The sequence below is a fragment of the Gymnoscopelus microlampas genome, assembly GCF_963454915.1.
Source record: "Gymnoscopelus microlampas genome assembly, chromosome: 14".
NCBI classification, from domain to species: Eukaryota; Metazoa; Chordata; class Actinopteri; order Myctophiformes; family Myctophidae; genus Gymnoscopelus; species Gymnoscopelus microlampas.
Window position 1 is genome coordinate 23768919 of NC_139951.1, and position 26024 is coordinate 23794942.

At 47.1% G+C, this 26024-nt stretch overlaps 1 protein-coding gene across 7 annotated transcripts in view; it reads left to right on the forward strand.

The window, feature by feature from the left end:
• The window catches only part of raraa (retinoic acid receptor, alpha a), a 206287-nt gene that overhangs the window by 132594 nt on the left and 47669 nt on the right, over window positions 1-26024 (forward strand). For 4 of the 7 annotated variants that reach the window (XM_084078013.1, XM_084078017.1, XM_084078014.1 and 1 more), the window contains exon 1: window positions 15299-16341. The exons of the other annotated variants lie outside the window; for them this stretch is intronic. In XM_084078013.1, the coding sequence (XP_083934139.1) occupies window positions 16158-16341 (184 nt within the window). In that variant the 5' untranslated portion in view covers window positions 15299-16157. Of the gene's footprint in view, window positions 1-15298; window positions 16342-26024 lie in introns of those variants that run through there. 7 annotated transcript variants of the gene reach the window in all.

The window sequence follows — 26024 nt, forward strand, 5'->3', positions numbered from 1 at the left end:
AGTGTGTGTGTGTGTGTGTGTGTGTGTGTGTGTGTGTGTGTGTGTGTGTGTGTGTGTGTGTGTGTGTGTGTCTGTGTCTGTGTCTGTGTGTGTGTGTGTGTGTGTGTGTGTGTTTGTGTGCTGCTGCCTGTCTTTGTGTACATGTTGTTTATTTCTGTGTTTTGGGTGCATTCATGTGTATTTGTGTGCATGTGTTGTGCATGTACTGTGCATGTGCATTTGCCCAGGGTCATGTGCATTAGCTGGGTGTGTGTGTGTGTGTGTGTGTGTGTGTGTGTGTGTGTGTGTGTGTGTGTGTGTGTGTGTGTGTGTGTGTGTGTGTGTGTGTGTGTGTGTGTGTGTGTGTGTGTGTGTGTGTGTGTGTGTGTGTGTGTGTGTGTGTGTGTGTGTGTTCATACTGGTCCCTCCTAACCAGGTTATTTAATGAGAATCTTTATGTGGGACAGCTGAATGTCAGCAGATCCATTATTATCCTTTATCTGAGCTCCCCAGAGCAGAGAGAGAGAGAGAGAGAGAGTGAAAAGAAGAGAAAGAGAGGGGGCACGACAGAACGACATGGAGACAAAGAGAGAGAGGGAGAGAAAAGGGAGGAGAAGAGAGGAGTGGCAGAGAAAGAGTGGCGGAGAGAGAGAAAAGCAGAGCAGAAAAGAGCAACGAGGAGGAGGAAGGGGGTTTATGATGGAGGGATGATAGACAGATGGATAGACGGGTGAATGGCGGTGTCCTATGACGAGTGCACACCTGTTTAATGTCGTCCTCTCTGCTTCATGAATTATTCACTCGCTGCTATGTCACCTGTGTCATAGTCACTATCTCCACATGCACGCACACATGCACGCACGCGCATGCATGCATGCATGCATACACACACACACACACACACACACACACACACACAACACACACACACACACACACACACACACACACACACACACACACACACACACACACACACACACACACAGTCTGTAATATATGTGTCTGCTATCCTATAAATACAGTACACGTATACATATTGTGTGTGTGTGTGTGTGTGTGTGTGTGTGTGTGTGTGTGTGTGTGTGTGTGTGTGTGTGTGTGTGTGTGTGTGTGTGTGTGTGTGTGTGTGTGTGTGTGTGTGTGTGTGTGTGTGTGTGTGTGTGTGTGTGTGCGTGCGTACGCGTGCGCGTGTGTGGCCTAGCAGGGGTGGAGTGTGGTTTTGAAGGCTTCTGAGGGCTCTTGTGGTATCGCGCAATGAGACCTCCCTTACTATGAGAGAGAGAGAGAGAGAGAGAGAGAGAGAGAGAGAGAGAGAGAGAGAGAGAGAGAGATTCATATCACACTGTGACAGAATCAACTGAAGCATGACTCTTACACTTTTTAGTTAGCACATCCTACTGGTCAAAACACACACACACACACACACACACACACACACACACACACACACACACACACACACGCACACACGCACACACGCACACACGCACATACGCACGTACAGAGTTGCATCCGACTGGGTGATGCATGTGTGGCAGCGATCTTGCAACACAGGAACTGTTACAGCAAAGAGAGGGACATGTAGAAACCAGCGTGATGCTCTGGCTACCTCAGCCCACTACTGACTCTCTCTGCTTGGATGTGTACAGTTCTTTTCCTAGCCTCATTCAGCTGAACTGATTTCACACTGGTACTTGCAAATATGCTGTTGGCCATAGAGTCAGGCCCATTATATTTAATAAAGCAACATTCCTCTATTGAATTAGCTATTTCTTTCCCTGACCTTGTGAGAGCATCCTATGACCCACTTTTGCCACCTGACATACACAGATGCAGTTTGAGAAACACTGGTTTCACTGACTGCTTCTGGGAAAATCACTGCCTGCTGATTGGAATGCAAAATGTCTACAGTTAGGCCAGTTAATGAGGCTTCTCCCAGAGATCAGCTCTTTTTCATCAAATCAAGCTCAAACTGTATTTGCTATTTTTGATCGTTTAACACAGAGGGCCAATAACTATCCAGCACAGTGTGAAATATCCCTTCAAAGCTGAAATTCCTGTGAAAGTGAAAGTACTGTGATGTTCCTGATGTGAGTGTGTCAGCATTTTTCCAGTGAAAATGCGTAAGTATGACTTAAGGACATAGGCCAAACATATGATATTTCTCTTCCCCTTTACTTGGAGAACCTATCACCAATTCCAACCCCAAACTAGAGGCCTTAAGCGAACACTCAGGACTTTCCTCTGTACTTGTTTTTGAGGCTGTTCCATCCACTCCATTTGAGCAGGCGAGCTTAATCATAGTCCAATAACAGTGTGGCCTCCCTGTCCAATCTTTAGCTATCTATAGTAAGTTACTATGTGTGCAGCCGCATAAATCACAATGTGGTGTTCAGTGGTGAAGCCACACCATACAGGCTGGCTGCATGTGGGCATGTCAACCAGTGTGGTGACAGTCTATATGTCTCCTATGGCCAAATGGAAATAGCGATCTTTATAAATACTTGCACATACTTCACATTACCAATTATGGTGCAACTAAGAGATTCATTGAAATGAATGTTTTACATCATGCATATTTATGTGAAAATAAATGTAAATAAAAAAGTGGCTGCTCCTTCATTTAGACTTATTATTTTCATTTTTTATGCTTTATCTAATCTCTGGCTGGAGTCCAGTCCTCTGTCATTTTCTGTACTTTAAAAAGGATTTGCCGTCGTAGTGAGTCTAACCCCTATTACCAGCATAGCTGAAATAGTAGCTGCATTAGCGGATCCCGTGTTGTGGACCGGGATGCTGTGAAAGGAAAGAGGGAGGGAGCGAGTGATGAATGATCCAGTGAAAAAGAGAGAGAGAGACGGGAAGATGGAAAGTGAAGGGGCGCTAGGCCAACTGGGTTAGAGGTCGAGGTGCTGATTCCTGCCTGGTTGCATAGAGACCTGAAGAGATAAACTCATGGGCATGAGATAGTACACACACACACACACACACACACACACACACACACACACACACACACACACACACACACACACACGCATACGCACGCGCACACACACACACACACACACACACACACACACACACACACGCACACACACGCAGACACACTCTCTCTCTCTCTCTATTTTCTTCTCTCTCACACCACACACTGACCTCAGAAAGACAAATTGCCCATTACACAGCACTTGTCGTTCAAGTGTTTTCCTTCTGCCCACGCTGTCTAGCCGGACAGCTCAGGAACCTGTTCGATAAGTGAAACTTCCCTCATCATGTGATCAGTACAAACAATCCTCTGTAACTACTTTAGACATCTTTGATCATAAACTGAATTGATGTTGTCCTGCTTTGATGCAATCCCTCAGTGTTTTAAGCATAATGGCTTCAGTACTAGTCTTGTTGTTCAGGGAGTGTTATTCATTCCCTGTGTTGCTAGCTTAGCATAGTGTAGTACAGCATGGCATTTCCCCATTGTTGTTAGCAAAACCTACCCTTGCGCTAACCATTAGGGCATATCTCCGGCCATTGTGAATTACTGTGAACAGACGAGCGGGGGGGTTTGAGGATCACAGCAGATGATGTAAGGCTATCCAGCTGGCCAGACACAACCAGGGGCCCTAAGGGGGTGGGCAAAGACTGGCAGCATGCCAACCATGCCTACCTAGAGAGAGAGTGAGAAATGGAGGGAAATAATGAGAGCTGAAACGTGGGATGAGGGAAAAAGGACAGAGTGTATGTAGATGTTTCTTCGAAGTAATGAAGAGTAGCAGGCACGGGAAAGGATAGAGAGATACTGTAGTGTGGGAGAGAGGGAGAGATGGAAGGACGTCTTTGTTGGCTCCTGATGAGCTGCCAGGCCTCCCAGCGGCCCCTCGCACTCCTATTCTCACCTCCCCACATTAGCACGCATTAGTCGCATCATCATCATCTGTGAACGTCCCCCTCATGTGCTTTTTTTTTTGCACATTATCCTCCGCCCAGCACCTAGATCTATATAAACATGCAAACACTGATGCACATGGATAGAAGTAAACACACACACACACACACACACACACACACACACACACACACACACACACACACACACACACACACACACACACACACACACACACACACACACACACACACACACACACACACACAAACACACATACACACTCACTTTCCTAGATCGTCAATGAGGCTTAGCCTTTTGCTTCCCGGTGAGGATTGGTGGCGCTTAGGATGGGAAGAGAAGGGATGCTCCAGAGAGATAGAAAAGGCAGAGTGAGAGAATAAGAAAGAGAGAGAAGGAGAGGAGAGGGAGAACAAGGCTCTTCATCATGCTGTCAGCCAGATGCAGCTATAGCCTTAGTGGGGGAATAAAGAGTGTTTTTAAAAGGTGCTGTGAGGTGCAGCGAGGATGAGTCGGATAAATGACTTCTCTTTTTCATTCAAAGAGCCCAGCAAAGCCCACGGGGTCATCATGGGTGGGGCTCCGTCTGTGTTTGTGTGTGTGTGTGTGTGTGTGTGTGTGTGTGTGTGTGTGTGTGTGTGTGTGTGTGTGTGTGTGTGTGTGTGTGTGTGTGTGTGTGTGTGTGTGTGTGTGTGTGTGTGTGTGTGTGTGTGAAGAGTAAAAGAGAAAGTGTGTGAGGGGACATTGTGACTGTGTGTGCGTGTCTCAGTTGCTTGCTGCAACGCAATGCAAAAAAAAGAAAAACTGACTTTTTTTTCTCTCCTTTTGGCCACGGCCGACTGACGTTTTGTTGCCGTTGACACCATAACATATTATGTTTTTTTTTTGTGCTGCCCCTTCCCTTTCACCAGCGAGTGGGAAAAGTAATGTAGTTCAGAGGGGGCATGTAAGGTGGAACAATAGGCCCAAAATATTGAATAAAGAGTGAAAGGGAGCAGGGGTACAAATGACAATGGGCCAGAGCCAGTAGTGAGAGGAGAGAGAGAGGGGGGGGAGCCCAGATTGATGATAGATCTCTGCTGGTTAAATATTATCAGGCCTCTTTCTTCATGTATCAAAACCTCCCCTTGGCATCACACAGAGAATGGTGGGGTCTGGGCCGGCTAATGATCTTCCTTTCTGGGCCATTCACTTTTTTGTAATGCACTATTTACCCACTATTGAGACACTCCTCTCACCGCGCCTTCGCAACACAGATGGTTCGGGTAGCCATAGCGACTGCTGTGCTTTATTTACGCCAGGATCCCCCCCCCCCCACACACACAGCCTTTCTATAGGCTTTTGGGTGAAAAAAGTTAAAGTTTTGCCAGAGGTTGATGTGCTGAAAATAGTCCTGAATTACGTTGCCAGTCAGAGTGTTAGTGAAAGAGGAAAAAGAGAATTTCCTGGGAACTTGTTTGTTTGATTTGCTGTGAAATGGAATGGATGAACTGTTCTCATAGCTCTCTTTCCTCTTCTCCTTATGATTGCTTTATTGAGTTGCTCATCTTCTTGTGACTAAATGAATGACAGTTTTATTTGCCAGTGTCATTCCATTTATACTGAGTCTTCCGAGTGAATGAGAGCCGTGTCATCGAGATGGTAAATATACTGTATAAAGTGTGACTTTTATATGTGACACGCAGTACAGTAGCTTATCTGTGCGTACAGGGCAGATTCATAGAGATGCCATTGGAAAGCAGACCATGTAACAGGCCTCGTGAGTTTCATTGTGTGTGTGTGTGTGTGTGTGTGTGTGGGGGGGGGTTTAAGGACCCCTCCTAAAGTCACATACATACTGTCTTTGTGCCACTGTTGGGACGTAAAGGCTAAGGTAACGAAAATTCCAAGCTTGATATACATTTGTTTCTTTTCTCTGGGTCTTGTCCATTTTACCACAAAGGACGAGGCTGTCCCATCCCCCCACCCCCACCCCCTGACGCCTGTGGGTGCACCGTGGGGACCTTTCAATGTCCTCTTTATTGTGTGAGGCTGCAAAAAAGAAAAGGGGGAAAAAGGAGAAGAAGGAGAGGAAAAAAACAGACACAGCTCAATGAAAATCTGTCCCCTGATAGCGCACTTTTCACTGTCAGGGTTGTATCTCCGGCTCTCCAGTTGAAGTTGACCCACGTGCACCTCTGGGAGTTGTGGGCTAAAAGGGCCCCCTCTCATCCAATTAACTCCTCTCTTTCAGGGCGAAGGGGAGAGGGAGAGAGAGGGGTGTGTGCGTGTGTGTGTGCGCGTGTGTGTGTGTGTGTGTGTGTGTGTGCGTGTGTGTGTGTGTGTGTGTGTGTGTGTGTGTGTGTGTGGTGTGTGTGTGTGTGTGTGTGTGTGTGTGTGTGTGTGTGGTGACAATGGTGGGGTGAAGACATTCTCTTCTCAACGTCCCACCCCGCTACACTTATACACAGGGAGAAGATTGTGGGTTGCTATCAGAGAGAGAGAGATGGTGTGTTGCCTGGTGATCTACATTCCCCGCGCACCAACCTTTTGAAATGCTGATGGCACCCCAGCCTCCCCCATCACTCCCCTTTGCTCCTCCATTTAACGTGGTGGAGTCGTCCATTCCATTAGCCCTTCCTTCTCCTCCTCCACCAGGTTAGAATGGGAGCCCCCCCCCAACCCCACCACCATCTCCACCCAGCACCAGATAGAAAGCAGTGTGGGGCAGCGCCGGCATTTGTCATGGTCCTGTCCCCAGCAAGCTGTTGCTCTCTGGAGGGGAGGCCCTTTGTTCTCCCAACCTGCTGGCTAAGCAGGGGGATTTCAGATGTTTCATCCGCGTTCCCACTGGCTCGGCACATTTCACCACCTCATATTAGTGTTCGGGGGTGGGGGGGGGGGGGGGGGGTTGCCAGCATACACAAACACACAGGGTGCAATAGAACATAGCAACATGGGCTGCGATGGATCCGGATACGTGTGCGGTCTGGGAGGCCGATGCTGACAGGGTGTGTATGCAGTGGTGTTTTGGTCGCTGCGCGTGACACCGTGGCGTGTGGCCAGTATTTTTGCACGTGCACATGCAGGTACGGCAAGGTAATGCGTGCGAGCGCGCGGACGTGCCGTCATTAAAATACCGTACAGCTGAAAAAAAAAGATTTGCATACACACCACTGTGTGTAGGCAAGGAGGCTAGGTAGTTTCCTCTGTCACATACATCATGTGTGTACTGTACACATACGTGTACACATACGTGTACGCACAAACGTGCAGGTGAGGTTCTGTCCTGAGAACCGTCGACTGGTCATCCCACCCGCATCGCCATTATCCAGCCCCTGGACGCGATCCATGTTGGCTCACACTTGGTCTTTGTGTTAGGGGCAACAATTGATGTGCCCTGCCTGGCGCCTGTGTTTGGGGGGGGGGTGGCTCAAGTGGAGGTCACTTCCCAAGGCGTCATAATGCTTTTGGCTGGGTACAAGACTGAGTAAAATCCACTTAAAACGAACCAGCATAACCCCCCTCCCGTTCAGGCCACTACTAGTATCACACTTCTCAATGGGGAATGGGAAGTCGGCCCTCGATGATACTTCAAACTTGAATGAGAGAGAGAGAGGTGAGACGAAGAGGAGGATTGGGGGGGGGGGGGGGGGGGGTTAGTGAGCAGTGATCTCTGTTAGAGCCAGATGAAATAGCGGGCAGCAGCCCAAGACACAGGACAAATCAAAGCCCGGAAGTCTGTTTTGATGAACAGATGTCTGCCATTTTTTTCCCTTCTTCCCCTCTCCCTGGCTCTGTCATTTTCCCACTCTCTCTCTCTCTCTCTTTATTTCTTTGTCTCTCACCCTCTCCCTCTCCCACTCCCTTCTCACTGTGGTGAGTCAGCGAAGGTTATAGTCTCAGATAGCCAGACGATCGGAGATCTACGCCTACTGATACGTCTGGTGACATCCAAATTCAATGTAGTGGCTAAAACTGTCCGGGAACAAAATATCTGCATTGGAGAGCCAATTCAAAGTCTTTAGGGTGGTCCTTGATATAGAAACGGTGACAGTATTGGTTTCCAAAGCAGTAGGCAAAGGATTTTTAGTGGCCATCCTCGCCACTGTTCTACCCACTACATTGAATTTAGCTATCAACAGAGGTATCCCTGAGATCTCTGATCGTCTGACGTGAGACTAGCGAGGGCTAGACTAGACCGCAGTTGAGAGAGTCACATTTTCACACTTTCAAATGAACACCCAGGGTTGTGCCGTACGAATGTAGAGATCCAGTTGTAATTTATGTCGACGAGGTCCCACTGGGCCGTTAGCTCTTGCCAGCCCCTGCCTACCTCTCTTCCTTCCTCTCCTTCTCCTTCCTCTGCCCCTGTGTTTTCCTGCGTCATGATGTAATCATCCTTCTCCTTGGCTAGCATGCAACCCCCCCCCCCCCATCACTAGAGGTGTGCTTCTAGACATATTCTCCCTTATCTTAACTTTAGCTCTTTCCATAGCTCCTTCACTCTGTTGTTTGTTTGTTAGTTCATGTTTTAGCTCTTCCAGTGTCTGCCCCCCCCCCCCCCCCCCCCCCTCACCCTCTCTTCATTTATCATTCTGGGATCTTTCCTTTCTTGCTGGATAAAAATCGGCGCTCTGTCCATTTGTGTGCACTAGCTCCTCTCTGTCCCTGACAGCTAATGGGAGGCCATTCTAGTCTTGGCTGAGCTATATTGAAATCTCCTTCCTCCAGGGCAACATCCATAGCCTTTTTCTCTTGATTTGCTGAATGATGGACTCAGGGGTAAAGGAACATAAACCTAATGATCATTGGCTGAGATGGGCTGTCTAACTGGAGGTCGTTGAGCGTCGGCGATTACAAGACATCCAATAGGCCATGCCCTGCACTCTCTCTCTCTTCTGTCTTCTTCTCACTGTCTCACTTTACCCCCTCCCTTCGTTCTTTATCTCTCCCTCTATTTCTCTCCATCTCTCACCTCTCTTCTTTCCAACCTACTCTTCTTCTCGCGTCTATGTCTTTCCTTCTCTTTTCTCTTCATCTCTATCTTTTCTAACTCTCTCATTTCCTCTTGGCCTCTCTACCTCTGCCCACCTTCTTTCTTTGTCTCTCCCTCTCTCCGTCAGCCCCCTGCCCCGCCCCACCTCCTCCCTTACTGAGGTATTTCCAGAATGCCGCCGGTTGTGATGGATTTACGAGCAGCCCATACTTTGGTAAACACCGATGGCGGCCGTCTTTGTCCTCTTCGCTGCCAGTGATATAGCGATGCCCTCCCCCCCGCCCCCTCCCATAAAAAATGGGGAAAACCAGGTTACGGCCACCATAGAGCCAGGCCAAACAATAAAAGGCTTTATGGGCAGATATGGGCCTGTACCATAAACGCCGGAATCTGCTGTCGGAGGGGACATTAAAGGGGTAATGACACAGGGGGAGCGTTCACAAAGATCTCCCACACATGCACGCACGCACGCACACACACACACACACACACACACACACACACACACACACACACACACACACACACACACACACACACACACACACACACACACACACACTCGCGAACACACAACCTTTGCAAGAGACATGCACGCAGACACACATTGGAGAGAGTGAGCCTCTAATGCAGGGATCTATAGAACAGATGAACTGTGGCTCAGGATGTGCTCAGTGTATGTCTCTGTGTGTGTCAGAAAGGGACAGAATGTCGGTATGTGTGTGTGTGTGTGTGTGTTAAAGGGAGAGAAGGGGTGTGTGTGTGTGTGTGTGTGTGTGTGTGTGTGTGTGTGTGTGTGTGTGTGTGTGTGTGTGTGTGTGTGTGTGTGTGTGTGTGTGTGTGTGTGTGTGTGTGTCTGATAGATCCATAGTAGGGACGTGAAAGCAGTGCGGTGGTGTCCATCGATAGCCTGCTCAGAGGGCAAGGTCCTTCTTTACACATCAGCTCACTGTCAGACAGAGAGAGCACAGCTGCTAGGCTTGACTGTACGAGCGGCACAAACCCAGCTGTGTAAACACACACACACACACACACACACACACACACACACACACACACACACACACACACACACAAATGGATGGTGGCGGGGGAACAGTGTGATAAGCTGTGTCACACATACACACATGTGCGCACACACACATACACACACACAACACTCATGAGGAAGAGGAAGTTGGCAGCGGAGTCAGTCCATGACAGCAATGTGTGTGTCTGTGTGTGCGCGTGTGTGTGTGGGGATTAGGATGCTGAGCTACACAGTTGTGGGCTAATGCTGTCATCGACATGCTTTCCTCTCTCTCCCACTTGACACAGCTTGACAGAGACACACACAATCACTCTGCCTCTCTGTCTCTCTCTCTCTCCCTCTCAAATTAGAACACATTTCATCTCCTTAAAACTGTCCTCTCTCTCTCTCTCTCTCTCTCTCTCTCTCTCTCTCTCTCTCTCTCTCTCTCTGTCTCCCCCCACTGTCCCGCCTTATTAGGATGACAGGTAAGATTTAGGAAAGATGGAGGCTCGTCTCAATTTCTTTTATCGGCCGGGCATTAGCCATCTGCTGGCACTTGTGCATGAGAACGGGGAATGGGGGTAAGATTGGGTGCGGTGAGTGAGGTCAAGAGAGACTGTGTTATAGTTCCCAATCCTTTTCATGCCAAAGATGAGATCCCTACAGAGATAGCCTTCATGCATTAGGATATGCCCACATTTGATACGATTTTGTCCCACAGACTTCTACGAAAAGATTGTTGTTCCCTAATATGATTCTACATAGAATCTATACACTAGGTAAGGAGCTGATTGTTTAGGGAAATGAAAGTCATCAAAATAGTCGTGCTGAACACATAAGTAAGTGAAATCACTAAATGAATTGTTCATTTTGCCAAGGAGCCTCATGGGACCTTCTCAAGGGCCTCTTGGCAGGCCCTCAAACCCAGTTTGGGAACATTGCACTAACCATTATGGTGGACAGGAATTCCAAAATGAGTTCCCGGACTGCCCTGACTCAAAGATGTCTGGTCTTATCTGGTCAGGCGATATCTTCACCCACGTGAAGTGTTGTCCGAGTGATAAGGCCAGTCTCGCCTTTGTTTGCTTTAGCCTTTATCCAGTTTAGACCTGGTCACTGATACCTGGTCAGAGTTTGGCTAACGTCTCTGTGACTTTCACAGAATTTGATTGTGTTCAGGAAAACGCACCAAATAATGAAGAGCACTCCAATAAAGACCCCCCCTGTGTCAAACACATTACACAGGAAGTGACCATAGCTTGGGAGACCCGGGAAAAAAGCATGATACAAGAGTCGAGGGACAGCTGATTGCAGATGTTGATGGATCCTTTCCAGAATCCTTTCCAAATGTTTTACTTTTTTAAAATGTTATATATATATTTAAAAGAAGTAAAAATAGCAGATCTACAAGCTCACAACATGTAGCATCACAACGCATTGTGAGCTTGTAGATCAGCTATTTTCGCTATCCACTGTATGACAAAGCATAGGGCATACAGTAAGTGGTAGAAAAAAACTAAACAAAAAACTCTTCTGCTGCTTCATCTTGACTGAGCTCTCAATCGCCAGTGGAGTTGAGCTTGGGGTTGTGCGTTTGCCAAGGGAGCCCCTTTTCAACCTCTTTTATCACACGCAATAAGCCAAATGACATAATGACCTATTGTTTGTTCTAACCTGTCAGCTCATCTCCTTGGGGGGAGGAAGGGCGAAGGATTTTTTTTTTTAACTGCTTCCTAACGCCCCCGATTGGGGCAGAGGAGAAGAAGAGAGGAGGCAGTAAAAATAGTTTGACACCCTCAAGGTCCAGCCTGCAATCTCCTCTCCACCCACTCTCATAAACCTCTTTGAATTCTCTCCTAAAACTCTCTCTCTCTCTCTCTCTCTCTCTCTCTCTCTCTCTCTCTCTCTCTCTCTCTCTCTCTCTCTCTCTCTCTCGTCTTTTCACCCCACCTCCTTCTCCACCAGTCTATCCCCTTCCGTTCGCTATTCCAACGTCAGGACACTATGTTTATGTTTACCCATCATTATATCGCTTTATTATTTGCTCTTACATAACCTGCAAGCTCTGTTAGGGCATCAATGTCTGAATGCTGCTTCAATCAAGCCTTTCTATTGGTTTTCCTGGGTTTTTTGCATCATGCCTTTGGAGCGCTAAGCCATAGTGACACATCTCTCTCTCTGGGTATCCTATCTACCACAGTACGTTCCTGTGTTGCTCAGGAGGAGTGCTTATTGAGGCTGCAACTGGCTGTCTGGGCTCTCTCTCACACACACGCGCACACGCACGCACTCTTTTTCTTTTGTTTCTCTATTGTGTCGTCACACAGCCATTCTGACATGTGCCAGAAGCCACTGGCCACTTTCACTTAACCTCTAACTGGCTATGCCTGGCTCCAATTGACTCACATTAAATGCGTGTGTATGTCGACATACTGTGTGTGTGTTTGTGTTTGTGTGAGAGTATGACAAGCTTCTCTCCCACACCTCCGCATGTCAAAATAAGGCCGCCGTTGCAAACTTGGCTCATTCAACTGGCGGGCACAGATATGACTGGGCACCACCTGGCACCACGCCAGCTCCCTCAGCAACACCCTCTGCCTTCCTCTCTCTTTCACACCCACTCCACCCTGTTTCCTTTCCTCTCTCTCAGACGAAAAAAGTGTCCTGAATTCATTGTAAATAAATACATAAGTAAGTAAAATAATGAATAAATAAATGAGAATAATTATTTTAGCTTATTTAGCATTTTCACCCTCCCCCTTTGTTGTAATAAACAGTGATCAATACTCCGCTATCTCTCAGACTCTGACTGTGTAATCACAAGCTAACTGAGAGAATGAATGCCCCCCCCCCCCCCCCCCCCCCCGCCCCCCCTGGAGAAGAAAACAGAGCCTCGGAAAATTAGCATTTTCTGACAGCCATTACTCAGTGGGCTAATCCTGTCAAGGAATGTGTGGCTATGCTATCAGTGCAGGCTGGTGGGGGGCTCCACTCTGGGCTCTCCTTATCAGGCCGAGTAAACACACAGGGGTCTGCATTCAATAATGTGTCACAGTCAAAGGAGAGGTTGCAGGGACAGCGTAGGCCAGGCCCCTTCAACCCCTTGCTGGGCTTCATTACAGATAATCCCACCTCCTGACACCTTGCTGCTCCGACCCAGCCGTGACCTGCGGCTCAGGTGTAGGCCCTGCAGGTCACTGTAAGTGTAATGTACCACTTGTGAAGTCAGGTGGGGGCGGCCGGCGAGACACCGTTTAAGGCAGCAGTGTCACTAACTTTGCAACATAAATCTATATTAACCTACAAATACATATAATGACATTGTGTGTATTGCTATAATTATTGTTGTATTGTTTTCTGAATCACCTGTCATGGGAATGTAATATTCAGGCTAGGTATGTAAATTACAGTATGATAGCTTTGGCACTGACTGGTGCATGACACACACAGCTGTGTGCCTGCTGAACGAGTTGCAACAATGTTGCATGGAATGTCACAGAGAGTATAGGTGGAGGGAGTAATTGCCTGCATTAATAAGAAGTTGATGCAATATGCCAGTGGTTCTCAACCAGTGGTCCGGGGACAACCAGTGGTCCTTGGGGGGGTTCCAGGTGGTCCCCAGCTAAATGATGGAGAGTTGGTAACCAAATGGACCCTTATAGATCTTTAACTCTTGAGAGTGTAGAATTACACTAATTGTACACTCTCAATAGTTAAATTATTGTTAAACATCTGCATTACTTAATTTAATAATTGTTATTTTGATCAATGTTTGCCTGTTATCTATTCTATGGTACCACATCAATACGTCATGGAATTGTGGACAAATTGTGCACATCTCATCAAATGGTGGTCAAATGCCGAATAAATAACGGACCTTGATATGAAAATGGTAGAAAACCACTGCAATATGCCATTCAGGGAAGCAGTGAAACTAACTGCACTGTGGCTGATGCAGGGGGGGGGGTAAAAGTTATGTCTCACTTAGGCCTGTCATTACTTGTTGACTTTGCAACTTTCCTTACTGTCTGTGGCATGGCAATGGCATGGGGCAGTGAGGTTTGCAGGACTTGTTAAAAACTGTGATTGTGTTTTATTGGGTTGTAGTACAAGGTGGGAAACCTTGAACGGTGTATGATGAGAGAGGTAAAACAGCAAGTTGGAGTCACCGTGTGGGTCATTTGGAGGTGAGGCTGCCTACTTTCCATGGGGTTCAGGAAAAGTTCAGCCGCATAGCATTAGGCAAATTAGCGAGACAGTGGTCTGGGGGAGAGAAACTAGGGAGGGTATAGGCGACGATGAGAGCAGGGGAAACAAGGGGTAACCGGAACCCTCGTCCCAAATCACGCTCGCCCATTATTTTTTTTCGCGGACCAGCGGTTTTTGTATTCTTGTATTTGTTTTACTGAGGATAAGGTTAGAAATAAGTTTAGTGTTAGGCATAGTTTTAGTGAGGTTAAGTTTAGGAATAAGGTTAGGTTTTGGCACCGTTATACTGAGGTTACTTTTAGGAATAATGTTTGTTTTTTAGGCATAGTTTACTGAGGTTACGTTTAGGAATACCCGGTGAATACCGCCGGATTTGCCCCAGGGCGACTGTGTTTTGGTGCGAGCGTTTTGATATTCGAGCAGGGGAACAAGGTCGCATTAGTTGGGAAGGAGGAGCCCCAAAATAAAAGAGTGAGAGATTGAATTCTCAAGAACGAGTGTCAGTCTGCTTGAAGGCACTCAATTATGCTCATGAACTCTGCTGCAAAGATATGAAAGACTCATTACTCTCTGCTGCTTATATAACTTAATTGTGTCCTTCGATACGTTTCCTATTTAAAGTCCCCCGCACCTCACTATGAGGGAATGCGACGGGCTCTCCTCTGTGTTTTTGGGGGTGACGTCTCTGAAGGGGTTAAACGCGGGCGGAGCTACGCATGAAAGACAGCGTTGCCATGTCCTGTTATTATAAGCGACTTTGGGCTTGTTTTTCTGTGAAGTTGCTTGTAAATATTGGTGGTTGCGGCTTTTTGGGCTTGTTTCTAAAGTGTAGTTGCTTATTTCGGCTTGTTTTTCAATTGTTTTAATTATTATTTAAACCAGTGGTTCACCAATATTTTCATGAAAATGTTTTGTGCCAAGGGGCATTTGTGTTATTTTCCCCCCCAAATATTTCACATTTTATTGCAAGAGTTTTTGAAAATAACAAACGTTGTGAGCTTGTAGATCTGCTTTTTCAAATAGCTGATGTAGCCTATATATATATAGGTTCAAACAAAGTGTTCATGTGTCCCACAGTTGCTTCTTTTGGGCTTGTTTTCCTAGACCTGGTTGCTTGTTTCTCTCTCAAAACCTGGCAACACTGATGAAAGAGAGCGGCCCGGCGGGGCGGAGCCAAAGCTTCCCAGCTGCTGTGCCTTGTCACATTCTGCACAACACTACACACACACCACAGCCGCACGATTTAATGTGTGGGAAAGGATCTGTGTGCACAGCCCCAAAAATATAAACAAGACGCGCTGAATGAATGTTTCATGTGAACCCCGGATCTGTTTTTATCAAAGGGAAAAGACAGCCAGTGTTGTTATAGGGAAACAAGAAGTGGATCCGTGGACAGACAGATCTAACAGATCTAGTCCACCCGAGGCGAGCTCATACGGGACAATCGGTCACATCCCAGAGGACACCCTGCTGCAACTCCACGGAACCTCTCTGTCTGTGGTCTCGGTGCTGTCGCCTCGATCGTCCACACACACATTTTTTTAGTGTTAGTATTGCCGTGGACCTGGAGATTAACGACCTTTTTTCATTGGATTTAATTTTCATTTAATTGTTTTTGGATGCGTGCTCAGATGTTGCTGTCTATTATTTTAGCCAGGCCGAATTTGGGCTGATATTTTGGTGCTGAAGTTATTCGGGATCGGGATTTTTTCCCGATCTAACCATTCTTCACACCCCAAGCGACAGTCTACTTTAATAGGACATCATGTTGACCATTTTCTTGAATTATGTTTTCAAATTGATCGCGGCTGATTAGGACATACATTTCAGACACTCAGTTCTGTGTAGCACGGCCAGTTTTTCCATGCAACGCAACGGAAAAAAGAAGAACACAGAACCTTCGAATGAATGACTCATTTTTGTGTGGATTTATGACTTTTCTCCCCTATTTAATGCAGTTTCCCCCGTTTATCACCCGCCGTTCTACCTCTACCGGTGGCGATCTGAAACCCCCAGGGCTGCTGGTGCTCATATTTTTTAAGATTATGCCTCCTATTTGATAATAATCCCCCCGTATGATGTATGAGAGTGTGGACGTGGTGGGACTGAACCCCAGCCCGAACCCGTTCCTGATGATGGATTACTACAACCAGAGCCGAGGATGCCTGATCCCAGAGAAAGGTGGACTGGTGCCCGGCGGAGCGCCGCATCCCTACAGCACGTCCATCAGGAACCAGCACTGGAACGGCTCCAATCACTGTAGGTGGCGTTTTCACCAGTGTTGCCATGTCCGCTTATCAGAAGCGACTTTGTGGGCTTGTTTTTCTGCGAAGTCGCTTGTAAATATTGGTGGTTGGTGTTTTTTTTGGGGGGCTTATTTCTAAAGTGTAAAGTTTCTTATTTGGGCTGGTTTCCTAATGTTGTTTAAAACCAGTATTAACATTTTAATGGCAAGGGCCACCCCAAATGAATATGTATTTGTCCGCAGACGCCCCCCCCCCCCTTCTGAAAATATGTTGTGCCACCCCCATACAAGATTTGTGTGGATTTGGAAAATATTCCACAATTTTCACTTAAAAAGATTTTTCTTTGAAAATAGCAGATATATGCGACGTGTTGTGAGCTTGTAGATCACAACACGTCAGATTAGACATAATGGGTGTTTAAAGTGTTCATGTGGCCTATAGTTGCTTCTTTTGGGCTTGTTTTCATAAACCTGGTTGCTTTCTCTCGCAAAATCTGGCAACATTGGCTAAGTTAACACACAAAAACACACCTCTTGTCCCACCTCACTACTATGTTTCTGGGCTTTTGGGGGATTGTGGTTTTAATTGTCACGATTGGGATTTTTTTTTAACAAGACAATATTTCTCTTCAAATTATTTAGTGACTGTCGACAATCGTGCAACGGTTATTACTATGTTATTAGAATCGTTTGTTCATTGTAGAAAGTGTGCCGAAATGCCACCCAACAGCACTGTGTATTATCAACATCATGCAGCTTCATAGCTGCATTATAGTTGACCCACTTTTCCTCTCTCTCTCCTCCTCGCTTTCTTCTTTACGATCAACATGTATCTTTTTCAACGAAACCTTCAGCACAAACTTGAGCTCTCTGTGATCTGATCTAGGCCACGTTAAATATGCACTTAATAAACAACATTTTTTTTGCAAGCCATGCCAACGTTAATAAGATCAAACTTTCCTGCTGGCGTTATCCCTGGATTCCTGTGGTAATCTGGATAGCCTAGATCCAACTGCTGCACACACGCTCACAGTCCAACATATTTATTTATCTGTCTATTTCTCTATATTTATATCTAAAAATGTCCGCTTTATTGGCAGTCACTCACTAGTCATTCTAGACATTCTTTCATTATTGATTTATGACTCGCACTGGCTCTGTTAAAACATGGACTGTCAGATTTTACAATTATGTGTCATGGGGTTAGAAGTCAGATATAATTGATTAAATATATATTTTGTTATTACATTACTGTCTGTCAAATAGGTGTGAATGCGTAAAAATAGAATAGCAATATCTGTTCAATTGTAATGCCTACTCTTGGTAGAATATGAACAGCGCTTTCTTCGACAAAACCCAGCCATCTGTTTTGTCTAGTAGTTGTTTGTCTTGGGTTAAGTAACCAAAGCCGGCCAAGAGAAATATCCTGACTGTTTTTGTTCACTGAATTGACACTATATCTGCTGCCCTGAGAGATAGTTTTATTGCAACAACAAAGTATCATTGAGGGCCCTTTACCATTCTTCACCTCAAAGGGGCTAGTCAGCACAAAGCATGCCATGCCTTTATAGTGGAGATGGCTCTGTTGTCTTTCACAGCTCAGGGAGAGCAAAAGCCAGGAATCTCCACAGGCTCTTAAGGGCTAATTTCCTCCCCATCTCGGGAGCATAGAAAACACACGACAAAGGGGAAACCCAAGCAGGAATTACTAATGTTTGGCAGTATCAACAAACAAATGCGCACGCAACTTTTTTTTTCTTCATTTATTTGCACAGTAGCCTCTGATCTAAAACATTTTTGAAGGCACTTTCTCTCTCCCAAGTCAGACAAGACCAGAAAAATTCCTTTGGTGCAAAGCTGCATATAAATCACAGACAGGGACATGTCACGCATGCAGTCGGCGTCCTTTTTCTTTGCTTTTCCCCCCCCAAAAGGTCATGTCGCTGTAGCCCAAGTCAGGCCCTTTTCAACGCAGACATTTGGGTGAAGCAACTTGCAAGAGAACCATTTATTGTACCAGCCAGCCAGACAGCTCCAGAGGCAGCATTGATTCAAACCATGTGAGCTAATCTAAGGGAGGCTTGGAGGGCGGGGGACCCGGGGACCAGGAAGAGACCTCTGAACCCTAGTGCGGCTCCACATTGTTTTGCTCATCGTTCGGAGTTGGAAACGAGGTGTGTGGTGGGGGTGGGGGGCAGCTCAGGGGGGGGGTTGCGTAGCTCGTCCCTGCCTTACTGCCTGAATGTGATAAAAAATTTAGTGCACGATGGGGGAGATGGGAAGAGGGGGGGGGGGGGGGTGAGGGGCAACATCCTTTAGTGTTGTCACGTGGCGTGCAGGCTTATTGGATCACGGGGGCAGAAAACAAAACAGAACAAGATTCTTCTCCTCTTCCACCCCCTCTCCTCCTCCTCCTCCATATAGCGCAGAAATCCAAACTAGCCAGGCGAGGGAGAATGAGAGACAGTCCAACGACATCTGCTGGTTTTTATCTATTTCTGGTCTCCTTTTTTCTCTGGTCTGTAAATTGAACTTTAGGCAGTAGTCCCATGTATCATGGTATATGTTTTTCAGCACGTGGGTTTGGAAGCAGATTGTAGGTAGGAGTTAAACTTTTTTTTTTTTACCTCAGCCCTTTTCCCTTTTGGTCCTTCATGGGTTGTCCTTTTTATTTTGTTTCTTTCTTTGCTCTCTCTTTCAACCACTCCATGCTGAATCTAACTACTCATTACAGTGCTCACCCGAGAGGAGCGCTCTGGCTCCCTGAGTGCACTCACTGACATCGTCACTGGAGTTAAACTGGCCCAAAACCTACCTCCCGGAGCCATAAGTGGCCAGGCAGAAAGCCAGATCGTATGGACACTGTTTATTCCCAGTGGCATTGGCTCTTTCAAAGAAGCTCCCCTTTCCAGCTGTCACAACTATTTCTTTCCAGGCTCTGTCAGTGGGATTCTGTCCAATCATGAGCCGTGTCAACAGGCCACTTGTAATCTAACTGTTCTGGGCTGCATAGCATTGACACTAAATAATTGTATTCGGCTGAATGTGATGATTGTGTGTGATGTGCGAGTTGTGATATACACAAGGAAACAGATTTGTTTTTAAAATTATGCTTCAAGCACTTAAACCCCATTTCATAAATGGCAAAAATAGACAATCTATAAGCTCACAACATGTTACGTTAAAAGCTTGTAGATTTGTTATTTTCACTACTTTTGAAAATGTTTGACGATTCGAAAAATGGCCAAAATAGGGACGCCAGGTTGAAAGTGGTTCACAACGCTCGAAAAAGCAACTTGGCAGTGGAATATGAGGTGCTGATTTTTAGAAAATGTTCCGTGTGGTAAAAGTGAACGCTTCTCTCCAACATGTAACTTGATTTCTAGTCCAGGGATTTGCACAACACCAGAATTCATTGTTTTAAGAGGTTTCTCAAATGCCTTCTACTGATTGACAATTGAAATGGAGCCTCTTGTGATTTGGACATTGCAGCAGTCAATAACGCGTTTTGGTAAACTTTAAACGTTGCAGCCTCATTTGAGGCTCGTTCCATGTAACCTCCGTTCAGCCTAATCATAAGCAGCATCAACAAGCCACTGATAATCTGACTTGTTGTGGTGCAGAGGAACAATGCTGAGTCTTCACGCTGAAGGGCCCCGGCCCTCCCGATTAAATGCACTTGATCCGCCCCCCTCGCCGGTCGGAATCCTTACAGCAATTACGGGCTCATGCATGAAGGAATGTGCGTGGCCTTGTTCACATGACTGTCACACACACTGTGGAGGGAGAGGGAGGGAGCAATGACTGGTGCTGGTGGTGGGGGGGGGGGGGGGGGGGGGAGTATGGAGGGAGAAAGAGAAAGGGGGATTGCATAGTGGGATCCAATGCTCACCGGCCCATGGACTTTTTTGTGTCTTTGCTTGTTTTCCCAGGCCATCCTCAGTACAAAAGGGGGTCCATCAGGACATTTCCAGTGAGCGCAGATGAAGGCACAGGAAAGGCAGAGCGTTAGATTATTTTGTTTCTCATGGTGAGGCTGCCAAGTAGGGCTATTGGCTCCGATGGCTGCGTGTCTGAGGGGCTAGTGACTGGCAGTCTAATCTGACTCATGTGGTATTTAAGTGCGGAAGTCCTTTCCAGAGGAGAAGGGAAGGGGGTGCAGGGGGTTAGAAGAGGCTAGAGAAAAAACAGATGGTATTTTTATTGTTTTTCAGCGCTAAGGACCATAACAGCGGGAGCAATTTTGGGCAAGGGTGAAGGGGGGGCGGAGGTTGTAGGCCGGACTGGGTTGAGGTTTTCCTTTTTTTGGAAGGGAAGAGAAGAAAGTCAGAAAGCTCCAACTCGCTGATGTGGTTACTTCTGGCTTTGTGAGAGGCTGCAGCGTCAGACGACCGCCCGTAATTGTTTGTGCTGTTCGGGCACCAACATGGAAAAACTGCGGCTGGTGTGTTTGGACTCGGCACACGCCAACAGTTTTCTGTGTTGGCTTTGCGAACGAGCTATGGATATTGTTCTCTGTCCCCCCCCCCCTTCCTCCTCCCCAATGCGCAAATTGCATCTGGCAAGTGCACAGTGGGAGTAGAAACTATCCATAAACAACACAGCGTAGAGAGAGACGAGAGGCTTGCCGAAAACCACAAATGGACTTGGCCAGAGAGCTGTCACTCTATGACACTAAAAGGAGAGTTGCTTACACAAACAGCTGGGGAAAAAGGTCACCCAGTGAGGCCTGTCACGTGTCTTTATGTCAAGGCAAAAGGAGTTTGTCATGGCACAGTTTTCCCATCAGTGATTTCTCCTTTGTTTTATGACAAAATGATGAATTGTGATTGCAGTAAAATTGGCGCATTTGTTGCACAGAGACGAAGCAACAATGCAAACAGCGGGCCTAAATTGTTTTGAAGTGCAGCACTTGCCCTTTACCTCAATGCCAAGTCCCTGAGCCCTATAAAATGTCTGCATGCTCTCTCTCACGCCTGTGCACCTCTCACTGTTTTCATGGACAGCCTGACAAAAGCAGGGGCCCTTTCCTCCTGGGGCCGTGTTGATCTCAACTTGATGGGACAGGCTAGATGGATGGACAGCAGCGGGCAAGGTCCCCTCTTCTTCCAGGGGAGGGGACTGCCAAGCAGACTCCTGGTCGCGCCAGGTCCATCTAACCCCTGTCAGCCAATGGCGACAGTGATTTAGTGGGCTGGACGGCTGGAACGTCATGGAGAGAGATGGAGTGACTGTGTGTGTGTGTGTGTGTGTGTGTGTGTGTGTGTGTGCGAGAGAGAGAGAGAGACAGAGACAGAGAGTGTGAAAGAGGGGAGAGTGCACGGCACATCCACAGAAACGCGCCCGCTTTCACCTTCAGGTGAACATCAATAACCTGCTTTGTCATCAAGGTATGTTTGTAATGGCAGAGGTGAAGGGAGTTCAACTCCACTGCTGCCACTTGCCTGGGAAAGGCCGCAGGGCAGCATTTCACAACCTGCCATCACTCGCTCTCAAAATGGCACCCTGCCGTCAACCTTCAAAGGTGTCATCGCCCTCTTTTTAATGTGAGGCATCATTGACTAAATACAGACGTCCTCGGAATGGGGCGTGACACCCCCCCCCCCCCACACACACACACCACCGCCACCACTACAAGGTTACCGCGGGCAACGGGGTCATGCATGTTCATCATATGATGCTGCATGTCAGTTGCTGAGTGTGTTTGCTTTTTTGCTTTGTTTTGGTTTTAAGGTGTACTGACTGGGTGTGGCCCATTACCTTGAGCATTGGCAAAGCCATGTACCTTTTGGACACACATAAACAATGTCGTAGCTGACTGTCAGCTTTTATTTGCTGTGGGTGGCACATTGCGGAATCATTCGACATGGAGTATGTCGGAAACTCAGCATATTTTTTTAGGGGAGGGCCGTGTGTTGGTGAGCGCGCACGGGTCGCACGCACATGCATGCTTGGATCCACGGGCGGGCCCCGGCTTGTTTGTAGAGAGAATTAGCCGGGGGCATCGGTGAGAGAGTACTGTACGGCAGTTTGGTTTGACGCTAAATCCCCAAACAAGGGCTGGTTTACACTGCAAAGCCCACTTTGATGAACAAAGCAGAGCGGACAGAGAGGATCCAGGCAGTGTCATTGATTCATCAGGGCTTAAAGGAGTCGGCTGATTGCAGACATTGTGACAATAGGGCCTTAATCTCAGTATCAATAATTACATTCTCCCCCGTGTCTGCCGTACTACCACACACACACACACACACACACACACACACACACACACACACACACACACACACACACACACACACACACACACACACACACACACACACACACACACACACACACACACACACACACACACACACACACACACACACACACACACACACACACACACACACACACACACACACACACACACACACACACACACACACACACACACACACACACACACACACACACACACACACACACACACACACACACACACACACAGAGAGAGAGAGAGGTGGGTGGGAGTTTGTAATGGTTCAGGTTAAAGGAGAGGTTCCACCCTCTAAAATATTCATAGCTTCTTCATTTAAATCAATTCAGCTCTATGGGGGCAGTCAAGCGTCAACTGTCAGAAATTGAGCTGGGCCTGTTGTAATCACTTCTTTACTTATCTCTGCAGATGGCTTGTTCGCAATGGGCTCTGCATGGCTAGCTCACCAACACATTGAGAGACGTCTCCCCTCCCGCCCTCTCTCTCTCTCTCGCTCTCGTTCTCTTCATCTCTCCACCCCATCTCCATGTCCTATCTCCACCCTCTCGTAATGGAACATACATAAATTCATCTGGGTATTGAACCGGGGACATTTATCACCCCAGAATTCATCTACTAGGCATTTTCATTCCCAAAGTGGATTTTTTTTTCTCTTCTCTCTCTCCCTCTCTCGCTTTATTGCTTTCTCCTCCTCTCTTCCCCATCTCCGTGGTGGCATCCTCCGTGTGGCGAGCCTGAGCTTGGGCAGTCAGTGTCACGATTAATCTTTAATGCTCGCCTGCCCTAATTTTCCCCCTATATGTTACAAGATTTCATGCCTCCCATCCTCCACCGATGTCCCGCTATATATAGAGTGATTACAGGGAATGTTGCCTCATTTCATCAGTCGCCGAAGAGCTTCTCCCTGCCTGCCCTTTGTAGGGTGTCCTCTGTCTCCCCTCCCCTCCCCGTCCCTACTCCCAGGCTGCTATGTGTAGCCCTCGCTCCCTGTGCTTGTCCTCAGTCCCACCCCCTTTGCGGATGTGTGTATTAACATTAGGACACACACACACACACACACACACACACACACACACACACACACACACACACACACACACACACACACACACACACACACACACACAGGTGGAATGCCCTCCTATTTACGGAGTGGGACATCCGTTCCGAAAAGCCACACACTGGCCCAGAAAATAGGGTAGAGGTTAGCACGCTAAAAATACGAGAGAGCTTGGCGGTTCTCCTGCCGTCTGGAGGGAGAAAATAGCACTGTGTTGTTGCCGCCCAAGTTGGTTTTTCTCTGACCGAGGTGGACAACAGTGCAGCCTAACTCACAGTGGTGTCTCACACCAGGAAAACCCATTCATTACAAGCTAACCTTGTTTGTTCTCACAAAATCAAAGCACCCCCCCCCCTCCCTCCCTACCCTGGATATGTCCTTGACTTTACCCACTTAACAAAAAATAAGTAAACATTATTTCAAAAAGTGTCGAAATAGTTGTATTCACCTATGACATTGGAATGCCAGGGTTAAAGTGGTTAAAGGAGTAGTTCACTCAAAAAATTGCTTATTTTCTAAGACTCAAAAGAGACAAAACGCAGCCGGACATCAAATTATTGGCTTAGGAATTCGTAGAAAAAAATAAAGAATCTCCATGAATTCAAGGCTTCATGGGGTGTGTAGTTGATAGAAAATAAGTATTTTTTTGGGTGAACTACTCCTTTAAGGCCTATGTACTTAGTGGTGATGGTCGATACAGTATACAAGTGTTGAGGATGTAGATCTGTGATTTTCCGCTATTCGTGAACAATTTCGGCAATAATGACGTGCCCAAAAAAGGGACGCCAGCTTGAAAGTGGTTAATAACCAATCTGTCAAACTTGTGTCTGAGCGAAAAATAAAGACGGGGAAAATGAGACAACATGCATGTCAGGGAGTCGTGTCGCCCCAGATGATCTCATTGTGGTTAATAACCAAGGGTCCCCGACGTGCCCGGATGTCACCATAGAGAGTGTCTGTGTGGGTAAGAGGCCCCCAGGGGCCACGTCTGGACGGCTATACTGGAAGATCCTCTGTGTCTTGATTTATGGGAGTAACCCAAGCTTTCCCTCCATATTGTCTGTCCTATCCTCTTTCGTCTGTCCCACCGCGTCCCAGCCCGGCCTGGCTCAATCCGGCCTCAGCTGGTGACGGGGAAACTCAGTATGTCTGGGATGTGGTCCCCCCCCCCCCTTCTATATCAGTTCATATTCATTATGTGTCTGGCTGGAAGTCGGCCACTGACATTTGATTCTTAAAGGCCCACCTGGGAACCAGGGATGGATTAGACTCTCGTACAGTCATGTGGAAGTGGGACGGAAGACTCTTTTTTAAAAGACTGTGTGTGTGTGTGTGTGTGTGTGTGTGTGTGTGTGTGTGTGTGTGTGTGTGTGTGTGTGTGTGTGTGTGTGTGTGTGTGTGTGTGTGTGTGTGTGTGTGTGTGTGTGTGTGTGTGTGTGTGTGTGTGTGTGTGTGTGTGTGTGTGTGTACTACACTCGCACTGGAGAGAGTGAGAGTAAATGGAAGGACTATGGTATTTCCTCCTTTTCCCTTGTTCTCATTACTGATGGATATGACAGCATGTTCAACTGAAGGAGGCAGAGAAGATCTGGTTACACGCTGATTGCCCTCCCCCAGCCCCCCCCCCCAACCCCATCTCGCCGTTTGTGATATTAGCATTGTGTGAAGTGAGAGATGCCCTCTAGCCGTGCAGCTCCGAACACGTGTGGGTTACAGGAGGTGAGCGAGGGGAGAGCGAGACAATCAGATCCTGTTTGTCATGAATAGAGCCACTGTGTATTAAAAGAGGGGTTTTTGGGGGGAGGGGGGGAGGTGCAGCCGGTATCAAGGCCTCCCCTACTCTTCATTTGAGAGAGCCGTATTGTCTAACCTTTTGGCTGACCTGTAAAGCTTATCGGGAGGGGGGACATTGTTCGTGAAGTACCTCGGCAGAGAGAGAGAGAGAAGAGACAGTCGCCAGAGCCAGATATCACAATAATGAAGTGGTTGTGTCAGTTGCTGAGGAGCTCTCATTGTTCCTAGAGGACGGGGGGAGAATTATGTCGCCGTACCACCCGGCCTGCCCGCCACTCCGCTACTCTGCCTGCAACTGGGGAAATCCAGGCAGAGAAGAAAGGCGCCGCCATCCCACCCCACACCGAGTCTCCCGCTCGGGACATTGTGATGTACAGTATGTCAGATAGGGCTGGGCGATATGCACAAAATCAAATATGGATACGATAATGTACGTTTTCTTTTCTTTTCTTTTTTTGAAAGTACGAAAGTGATTAACCAGGAAAAAATACTCCATAATACTGCCATATTACAGTATTACAATATCCAAAATCTCAGACAATATCTAGTCTCATATTACAATATCGATACAATATTGA